This window comes from Harpegnathos saltator, unplaced genomic scaffold, assembly GCF_003227715.2.
Source record: "Harpegnathos saltator strain DR-91 unplaced genomic scaffold, Hsal_v8.6 scaffold217, whole genome shotgun sequence".
In the NCBI taxonomy this organism is placed as follows: Eukaryota; Metazoa; Arthropoda; class Insecta; order Hymenoptera; family Formicidae; genus Harpegnathos; species Harpegnathos saltator.
In genome coordinates, this window is record NW_020230003.1 from 461,178 (window position 1) to 471,814 (window position 10,637).

Here is a 10,637-nt window from a genome sequence, read left to right on the forward strand (position 1 = left end):
AAGTAGACTACCGGCCCCGACCATATCTCCAGGTGGGGTATGGAAACTGCCAGATAAGGGCCCTCATCGACACTGGAGCAGAGACTTCACTAGTAGACCGCCGAGTACTAGCTCCCGAGGATCAACCACGAGGAACAACCGGGAAGGTCACGCTGGCCGACGAGACCACCACCACAAACCAGGGCCACACATGGATCACCCTCTGAGTAGGAGGGCAACGATATTACCACAAGTTTGTAGTCATGGCCTTTCTAACTGCGCCAATGATCCTCGGCGTCGATCTGTGGACACGGCTACAAATTACCCTGCGTCCCCCCCCCCCCGCGGAGAGCCTCATGAAGAAGCACGCCCAACATCGGGGTGATCGAGGACGGGCTGGAGCCGCGGACCGAAAAGGAGAACAAGCAGCTCCAAAGATTCCTCGAACACGAGCTCGCCCTGTTCAGCATGGTCACAGGGCCCACGCCACGCGTACGACACGAAATACGGGTACGACCGGGGACCGCCCCCATCAAGCAACGATACCGGCCGCGCAACCCAGCCATGCAGCAAGTAATAAACTTAGAGGTAGACAAGATGGAGAGGGAAGGGGTCATCGAGTCCTCAGCCAGCGCCTGGAGTTCACCCGTCGTCCTAGTCCGGAAGAAAGACGGCGGGTACAGATTTTGCATTGACTTCCGGAAAGTCAGTGAAGTAACCGAGCGGGACGCGTATCCCCTGCCGCAAGTCGGGGCCACGCTAGACCGATTGCAGGGCGCCCGCTACCTGTCGACACTGGATCTTAAAAATGGATACTGGCAAGTACCGCTGATAAACGAAAGCAAGGAGATTACCACTTTTACCGTACCGGGAAAAGGCCTCAAACAATTTACCGTCTTACCATTCGGATTACACTCCGCCCCCGCCACCTTCCAAAGATTGGTAGACACCGTCCTGGGCATCGAACTGGAACCGCACGTCCTCGTTTATTTGGAGGATATCATCGTTTTTAGTACCACCTTCGAGGAACATTTAGAACACCTCCAAGAGGTATTCCGACGGTTGCGTAGAGCGAAGTTAAGATTAAACACCGAAAAATGTCACTTTTGCCGGCATGAACTGAGATATCTCGGTCACGTAATTACACGAGAAGGCATTCACACCGATCTGGCAAAGACGAATGCTCTCCAGGCATAGCCGGCCCCAAAGAACGTCAAACAAGTGCGCCAATTTCTAGGGTTGGCGTCATGATATCGACGTTTTGTACCCAACTTCTCCACCGTGGCCGCGCCTCTAACCGAGCTTACCAAAAAGAAAGTACGCTGGAGATGGGGAGCCGACGAAAAGGCGGCGTTGCAGCGCCTCAAAACGGCTCTCACCACCGCTCCCGTGCTGGCCTGCCCCGATTTTGCATGAAGCAAAATCGGAGCAGCAAAAACGCTTCATGCTACAAACCGATGCAAGCCAGAACGGGCTGGGAGCTGTATTGACGCAGCAGCTCGAGGAGGGGGAACGAGTGATCGCCTACGCCAGTCGGACGCTGAACCCGGCCGAAAGAAATTACAGCGCCACCGAACTGGAGTGCCTCGCGGTGGTCTGGGAAATCCGCCGGATGCGCGGATACCTCGAGGGATACACCTTCACGGTCATAACCGACCACCAGTCCCTGAAATGGCTGCAACGCCTGGAGACTGCCACCGGCCGCCTGGGAAGGTGGAAATTCGAAATGCAGGAATATTCGTTCAACATCGAGTACCGTAAGGGAGCTCAGAACGTCGTCGCTGACGCCTTGTCGCGAGAACCGGAGATCTGCGGGGCCACCGTCGCGGAGCGATGTGCGTGGTATGACGACCTGAAGCAGCAGGTGGCCGCCCGCCCTCGAGAGTACCCCGACTATGCTATCCGGAACGAAACGCTATACCGTCACTTCCTGCACAGCCTGGATTTCCGCGAGGTCCCGGCCGACAAACAGTGGAAGAAGTGCGTGCCCGCGTACGAACGCCGGAGAATATTAGAGCGCCACCACGATGCGCCCCACGCCGGCCACCTAGGAATTGCGAAAACCATCGTGCGGCTAGCGGAAAATTATTACTGGCCGGGAATGGCGAGAGACGCGGCATGATATGTCCGACAATGCCACGCTTGCATGGCGCACAAGGCGTCGCAGCAGAAATCCGCAGGCCTCCTGCACGCCACCGCCACCCACCCGCCGTGGGAGCACGTATCACTGGACTTAATCGGACCGTTGCCGCGATCCCGCCGCGGGTATATGTGACTACTCACGGCGCAGGACCGATTCTCTAAATGGCTCGAAATAAAACCCCTGAGGAAGACCACCGCGCAAGCTATTGTCGATACCGTTCGACAATAGCTATCGACAAGGTAATTTACCGACACGGCTGTCCGGAGGTAATTGTCTCGGATAACGGGACACAATTTACGTCAAGAGAATTCAAGGCCGCGACGAAAATGTACGGGATACGACACCGAACGACTCTCGTGTACACGCCCCAATGCAATCCGGTCGAACGAACGAATCGCGTTATAAAAACAATGATTTCCCAATATGTGGATCAGCGACACCGCAGCTGGGATGAGCATCTACCGGCGTTACGCTTCGCGTATAATACGGCCCAGCACTCCTCCACCGGGTTCAGTCCGGCGTATTTGAATCACGGGCGAGAATTAGCAAGGCCGCATCCGACGGATCGAGAAAACCGAAAGACGATCGTGGACCCGCGCGAAACAGAGGACATGCTAAAAGAACTCAACGAACTCGTGAGAATCAATTTGGCTCAAGCCTTCCAGCGGCAAGAGCCGCATTACAATTTAAGGAGGAGGGCATGACGACCCCAGCTGGGTGACACTGTCTGAAAGAAAGAACACCCGCAATCCGATAAAGCAAGGGCATTCAACGCAAAGCTCGCGCCGAAATATAAGGGCCTGATGATCGTTCGGAAGATAATCGCGCCGGTAATCGTCGATTTACAAGATACGCAGGGGAAATGGCACCGACGGATACACGTGCGAGATTTACGAGCGACACACGAGGCCGAACAATAGCCCCGGCGAGGATCATGGTTTCCGAACGTGATAGCAGGGGCCAATCGCGCGACGACACCCGAAATCTCCGAGACCACACCAACGGGAATAACACTATAAAAGAATCGGCGATAGCCGAATCTGGCAAAATCTCGGCAACATGGAACTCGGCGACTACGAGACCGAGCTGTACGAAATACTTGTAGCTACCGAGGAGGATGCGAGACACGTCTGGGATCGGCTGAGCCAGATCCCCGAAGCGATGGCGAGAGGAAAACGGCCGGAGCCCGTCGAGGAGGAAGCGTCGACGTCGCTGCCGAACCTACAAGATTCACTGCGGCCCACCAAGCAGGCGCCACCGGAGGTCGTGGGGCTCGCCGACCGAGGCACAAGGAAGCCGGCCGCGAACACCAGCGGCCGCCTGCAGCGGTCAGACCATGTAATCCGCCGGAAGTGGGCAGGCCTGATGGCACCACCACCTCCTCACCCCAGGCGAGGGCCCTTTCGCCGTCCGGTCAAGCAGCCGATCAGACCGGCCCCAAAGGGTCTGATGGCCACCACCATCGAGGGGCCAACCGAAGAGGTGAGAGAACGACCACCGACTCCTGCCACCGTCACCGAACGCACGCCACCAGCGGAAGAGAAGACGACGCGAACCGGCTCCCGGGTCCGCGAAATCACCACGCCGATTACGCAGTACGCGTAATACTGCAGCGGACGCCGGAGCCAAACGCCGGACCACCGCCATCACCAGCGAGCCAAGGGCCAGAACCACCGAGGGAGGTACCGCCGTCACTGCCGCCGACTCCACCACCCGTGTTCGGGCCAGAGCCACCTCCACCAGTGGACATCGGGCTGCCGAACGGCGAAACGGTAAGCATACCGTACTTTTCGGTGGTAATCTCGCGCCGCTACCGCCTGACGACAACGGGCGGCCGTTGGAACTTATGGTACCAACGGGATGGAATCTTACGGAGCGCAAGGTTCCACCCGTGAGGAGGACACCTCCATCACTAGCAACAAGGAGGGGGGTAGTGTAATGGAGGAGAATCTGATGACGGATTCTCTTCCGTTACTAACGGGTCGGCGACCGTCGAGCAGTCGTCGACTGAGGAACCGCGCCGCGACCCCCCTCGATTAGCCCGACGATCCGGTCAGCGGCAAGCGCCGAAGCGGCCCGAAGAGCCGGCCGTAGGCGCTCGGGAAGATCCCCCCCAAACGGTACGCGGAATCTGGGGGATGAGTCGAACCCCCCGATTACGAAAGATTAGGTATAAATTCCGCGCTCTCGCCGAAATCGAGAGATTGCGGCTAGCCGTCTTCGACCAGCAACACCAAGAGAGTTTTGTCGTCTTCGACCAGTATCACCGAGAGAATTAAGAAGCAGCATCGACCAGGATCATCGAGAACAGCGACCAAGGAAGAAACATCCAGGAGGAATCCATAGAGACAAGCACGCCAGTCGGTTCGGTAAGTCCCGAGACAACGACATCTTCGTCCCCGACCAGGAGAAATTCCGACGACCAAGTTGCTGTTCTGTCACCATCTATCAATCGGTCCGTATTACCGCTAGGCTAAGTGTGCCGTCCAGATTCTCTCAACCCGACGACGTCTTCGTCACCGACGAGCAGAATTTCAATAAAGTTAAGTTTCTGTGCTGTTCCCGACTATAAGTCGGTCCGTAATACCGCTAGGCTAAGTGTGCCGTCCAGTTTCTCTCAGTCCGACGACGCCTTCGTTGCCGGCGAGTAGAATTTCGACAATTAAGTCCGTGTTTGCCACAAGTCTGATTTAGGAGTAAGTGTACAAAAAAAAAGAATAAACGATAGTCAGTCAACTAGCATTACTGAAAAGATCGTGATTACTTCCATGAAGAGAACCTTCCTCTCCCGCCAGTCTCCACCGTCGTCACGCACGCACGGGCGATCACCGACGACGGGGTGCACCGATCAACCCGAACAAACGAACGAAACGACGCGAGGAGGACGCGCGTCCGAGCCAGCTCGCCCAACGCCGGCGAACCGGCGAGCGCTCGCAAGCAGCCCTCGCGAGAGAGCGAGGACGACGCGCGCCCGGGAAGAGGTCGCGGCGTTACAACCACCTCCTTAGCCCCGTCAAGAGGGGGCGGAGGGTCCCGTGTACCTGGCCTCTGATCGTGGTGCCAGGTCGCCGTGAGGATAGCCGCCTGAAACCTATCCGCATCAAGTCGACCGAGGGCCTATCTTTTGGGGAGGGGAAAGTCCCCCTCCCCCGGGCGGCGTTCCAGCCTCTGGTGAGTGGTGGGAAGTCGTAGAGCCCACGTCACGTATCGGTGGTCCGACAGCAACTCTCTCTCCTGCCCCACCACCCACTCCCGGAATTCCCGACCAGCCGAGGGAGAGGCCCACGTTAGGTCTATGACCGACTCGCCTCCTCCCCCCGGCCGCACATAGATGCTGGTGGACCCCGTATTCATTAACACGAGGCCCAATCCCGCCACCCAATCGGCCACGGCCTTGCCCCGAGAGTCCCTTTGCCGGGGACTGCAGCCCCACTCATCCGAGTGGGCGTTAAAGTCCCCGGCGACGACTACAGGTCGGGGGTGGCACTGCCGTACCACATCCCGACCCTGTCCAGGATCCTCACAATACGAGCAAGCTCGCCTAGGCCTTCTCTATTCCTGTGGTGGGGGAGATATACCCCCATCACAATGATGGGCTCACAGTCGACAGCCACATACGAACGCCCCCTCTTTCTGACTTTGCAGGAACTGCAAAGTCCTCCTCTGGGGGAACTTTGGCCGTGGTGGCGGCTTCCATATCGGGTGCCTCCGTGGTGGCAGTCTGCTCTAATGCTTCTTTGGGTGCTTCCTCGGAGGTTCCTATCTGGGGGGTCCCTACCTCTGCCTCCCCCTCCTCTCGAGAGTATGAGGCGGGGAAGCCTACAAGGGGGCCGAGGATGGCGCGTCCTCCGACCCCCCTACTACAGTTGTTGGGGATGGAGTTTTTGCAGTCTCCACCCTCCTCACCTTATCCTTCCTGTCCGGGGGAGCTGGCTCCTTGTCCTCTATCTCCTTTGCCGCCTTCCTCTCCTCCGGTGTCGCCGCCGGGAATTAGTAACCACTCTCTTCGGTTCACCCTCGAACTTGGAATCCTAAGATTCCAAGTTGAGTCCATCACCTTGGATCATTGTGGCCATTAAGCTTCTGCACCACGACAAAGTGGCAACCGCCGCAGAAGAAGCGAGTGTGACTGCTCATTGAAATTTCGGGAGGTGATTGCGTGCGCACAGGCTCTTCGCAGCGGGCGATTCGCATCATTATCATGCCTCGCGATGCATGCTCCCCCGAGTTTCCGACAACCGCGATTGTCTTAAAGACTCTCACCGCGTATGTTCCCCCTCGGGTCACCGTTAGCGCCGCTCTCGATCATCTTCCGGATCTGCCACATGCCGACCCCGATCCCTGCAGCTTCGAGCCGATAGGGCTAATTATCGGCGCGGATGTATACGGCAACCTTCTGCTCTCGGGCATCCGCCGGAGAACGTATGAGGCGCTCACTGCTCAGAGCACCGTTTTCGGATGGGTGCTCTCGGGTTCGTTAAGCGGCTCCGTTGTTTCTTCGTCGTCTGGCGCGTTTGTTTCGTTCCGCGGTCCGAGGACTGGATCGCCATCCCTTCGTATAAACACACTCCATTGTACGGAGTCTGTTTCGCTCGATAGCGAACTCCGACGATTTTGGGAACTGGAAGAAGTTCCCACAAAATCAATCCTCAGTTTGGAGGACGAAAAATGCGAGGAGTATTTTTGAACTTCTCACTCTCGCAATGAAAGCGGTCGCTATATCGTACGGATTCCCTTCTGAGAGGGACCTCCAATTCGCATTGGCGAATCGCGTGCTAGGCCGGAGAGCCTGCTGCACAGCCTCCATCGTCGTTTTCACGCTCACCCGGACCACAAGGTTGAGTATGTGGAATTCCTTCGCGATTACGAAGAACAGGCTCATATGCGGGAAGCGGGGAGAGATTATCAGTTAGGAGACCAGGTCATCTTCATTCCTTACCATCCCGTCATTCGTGCTTCCAGTGTGACAACTCGTCTTCGCGTAGTGTTCAACACTTCGAGCGTTTCTTCGAACGGCACATCATTGAATGACCATCAGCTTATTGGGCCGAAGCTTCAGACGGAATTGCCTGCAGTCATGCTGCGTTTGAGGCAGCATAAATTTGTCTTAGCCGCTGACATTAAACAGATGTATAGGCAAATATCCATTGACAAACGAGACATAGACTATCAGCGCATCTAGAGCGCCGATGCATCGGAACAACCGAGGGCTTATCAGCTACTTACCGTAACATATGGGATCGCATCCGCTCCGTTTCTTGCTCTTCGAGTTTTACAACAGCTGGTAGCGGATGAAAGCTCGCCATTTCCTCTCGCGTCCACTATTTTAAAGGACAATATCTACATCGACGACGTGTTTTTCGGTGCATCTGATGTTGCCATTCTTCAAGAAGCCCGCCTTCAACTGGAACGATTACTTCACAAAGGTGGATTCCAGCTGCACAAGTGGGCTGGCAATGACGTCTCGATGATGATCGCTGCGAATCATTCAAGCGAGGGGTTCATCGCTTCCAAATCTTTCGGGCTTGATGACCGCGTCAACATTTTGGGAGTCGCATGGAATCCAGTTTCCGACGCGTTCGTGTTTCATTTGAGCTCTCCTAGTTCGGTACCTCGCACCAAGCGCTCCATCCTTTCGTTTATTTCGAGGCTGTTCGACCCACTGGGATGGGTAATGCTTGTCACTATTTGCGCCAAAGTGTTCATTCAAACTCTATGGCGATTGAAGGTCGTATGGGACGATTCGCTTCCGTACGATTCTTTTCGACATTGGGAGAAACTTTATCGATCCCTTCCACGTCTAAACGGCCTTCGGGTTCCTAGATGGACCGGGCAGCAAGCCGACGACGTTCTAATTGAATACCATGGCTTTTCCGACGCCGTCGTGTTCGCCACGGTAGTCTACCTGCAAACTGTATCTCGTTCCGGCACTGTCAATGTGGCTTTACTGACGGTCAAATCGAGAGTTGCCCCGGTGGCCACCTTGAGCATTCCTCGGCTCGAGCTTTGCGCCGCCCTGCTACTCTCGCGATTACTGAATTTTGTTCAAGAAACCTTTGCGCTCACGGACCTTCCGTGTTTCTGTCGGACCGACTCGACGGTTATATCAGCATGGCTCAATAAGCAGCCTTCAACGTGGAAGAGTTTCATCGCCAATCGAGTAGCGGAAATTCAAGCCCGGACTCCTCTCGCTGCCTGGCGACACGTGCCGACGCACGCCAATCCGATGGACTGGGCGTCGCGCGGTGTATTTGGCGACGAGCTCGGCAATCTTAGACTCTGGTGGGACGGTCCATCTTGGCTCAAGCAGTCAGAAGAAAGCTGGCCGCTCCCAGAACATTCAATCCATGCGCGCGACGAGGATCTGGAGCAAGTGCGGGTCGCCTCGCATGTTTCAACTTCGACGCCCAAATGGGATCTTGAGTCCCGCTTTTCGTCGTGGACGAAACTTCTTCGCGTCACCGCCTACGTGATGCGCTTTTATCATAATTGTCTCGCTCGTGTATTCAAATCGAAATTACTGACTGGGGCATTCGTGACTGCCCCGGAAGTCCAACAAGCCCGCGTTTACTGGCTTTGTCGAATTCAACGAGAACTGTTTTCGGATGAGATACAGGCGCTATCTCGTTCTAAGCCGCTATCGCCCAAATCATCACTACTGTCGTTAAGGCCTTTCCTCGACTCCGATGGCTTGTTGCTAATCGGCGGCCGGCAGGAGACATCTAATCTTCCATTCAATCAAAAGCATCTAGTGATATTAGCTTCTCATGCGTTAGTCAAGTCGATCATTGTCGGTGTATACTTGCGAATGCTTCACGCTGGGCCATCTCTTACTCTTGCCACTCTACGTCAGGAGTTTTGGATAATGAGAGCTCGGAGCTCTGTCCGCGCAGTTATTTGTAATGGTGTCCGCTGCGCTCGGGAGAGAGCCAACACTCCTCAGCAGTTGATGGGGAGCCTTCCTTTCCCCCGCGTCACCGCTTCGACCCGATGCTTTGTCCACTGTAGCATTGATTACACCGGTCCAATGCTGGTTCGTGCATAGGTCGGCCGTGGAATTAAGACCATCAAGGCCTACATTGCTTTGTTCGTGTGTCTGGCCACCAAAGCCATCCATCTTGAATTGGTGAGCGGCTATTCAACCCAATCATTCCTTGACGCCTTCTCCCGTCGGGGATTACCGCGTGACGTATATTCAGACAACGGCACGAATTTTGTTGGAGCGGATTGCGAGTTGTCCGACGCGTATCGCGCCACGTTGGAAGATCCCACGTTACGAAATCGCTTCGCCTCTGATCAGGTTACGTGGCACTTCATGCCGCCTTCGGCCCCCCATTTCGGAGGATTATGGGAGGCCGGAGTCCGCTCCACGAAGCACCATTTGCGCCGAGTGGTCGCGGGACACACCCTCTCGTTTGAGGAACTGTCCACCGTTTTATGTAGAATCGAGGCGTGCCTCAATTCTATCCCGATTGCTCCCTTGAGCGACTCAGCCGATGATTTAACCGTATTGACGCCCGCGCATTTTCTTGTCGGGGGTGTGTTAACGGTGCCCCTCGAGCCATCGACGCTCGACATTTACGAGAATCGACTCGCGAGGTGGCAGGTAGTTCGGCGTATGACCGAACATTTTTGGCAGGCATGGCGGGCGGATTACCTGAGTTGCTTGCATCAGCGGGGAAAGTAGCGACATATACGAGATTTATTCCGGATAGAACAAGTACCAGGTCTGTAAATATGAAACCGGAATTTGCCCATAGATAGCCCTAGCTGTCAATGTAGTTACCGTCAAACCGCGTCATTGGCGCCATTTCCATTTGTTGTGTGACGTGGCAGCCGGAAAGGCGCCCGTCCCAGGCCGACCTTTCGGCCCTTAGGCGAGACTTTCGGGGGGGGGGTGTCGCCTTGCACTCCCCCCCGTAATAATTAGTGTCAGCAATCGAGGCGTGCAGGTGGAACAGTCCCGCGTCCCCAAGCTCTGTGCCCCTGGACCTCCCGCGCCGCCCATCAGGACCTAAGGGACAGGTGGAGGAGGGAAGAGGACGACGCTCTCAGCTGGACCGCCACCCCAGGTGAACGCAATCTTTTTGCAATACTATTATCGGTTCCGTATCGTTGTGAAAGGTTCTCGCGGCCGCTTCCGTTGTCCACAGGCCTGCAAGGATATCGCGCCGAACGGTCGGCGTTCCCGTGCTTGGCGCGTGAACGCCGGCTAGACAAAGCCAGCCTAAACACGGAGACCGGGCGAGTGTGAGCAAGAGAGAGAGAGAGAGAACGAGCAAGAGAGTGAGACCGAGCACCCGTCCCGCGGATCGAAAAACAAAGATCCGCGGAAGGATTCCCGTACAGGGAGATTTACCGAGGAACGGGGAAAGACGGGTAGCACGAGACAACACAAACGGGCAAGAAAGCCTGTCGGGAGAAGAAAATAAAAAGAAGAGACTCCCATTGTCGCGCTCTCTAATATCGCCGACCTGCTTCCGAGTATTACCGGAGGGATCACGACTATCGAAGA

General features: G+C 55.9%; 1 protein-coding gene across 1 annotated transcript; it reads left to right on the top strand.

Moving 5' to 3' along the window:
- The first annotated feature begins 3,181 nt into the window (after positions 1-3,181).
- Positions 3,182-9,167, top strand: LOC105189434 (uncharacterized). The gene is made up of 3 exons (XM_025298401.1): positions 3,182-3,604; positions 3,736-3,894; positions 7,305-9,167. The coding sequence occupies exons 1-3, from the start codon at positions 3,182-3,184 to the stop codon at positions 9,165-9,167; spliced, it is 2,445 nt and encodes an 814-aa protein (XP_025154186.1).
- The last annotated feature ends 1,470 nt before the right edge of the window (positions 9,168-10,637 follow it).

Coding starts and splice junctions, on each gene's coding strand:
- LOC105189434 (XM_025298401.1), top strand. CDS start 3,182: ATGGAACTCGGCGACTACGAGACCGAGCTGTACGAAATACTTGTAGCT. Junction 3,605..3,735: donor TCGAGGGGCCAACCGAAGAG/GTGAGAGAACGA, acceptor GTAATACTGCAG/CGGACGCCGGAGCCAAACGC. Junction 3,895..7,304: donor GGCTGCCGAACGGCGAAACG/GTAAGCATACCG, acceptor CAGCGCATCTAG/AGCGCCGATGCATCGGAACA.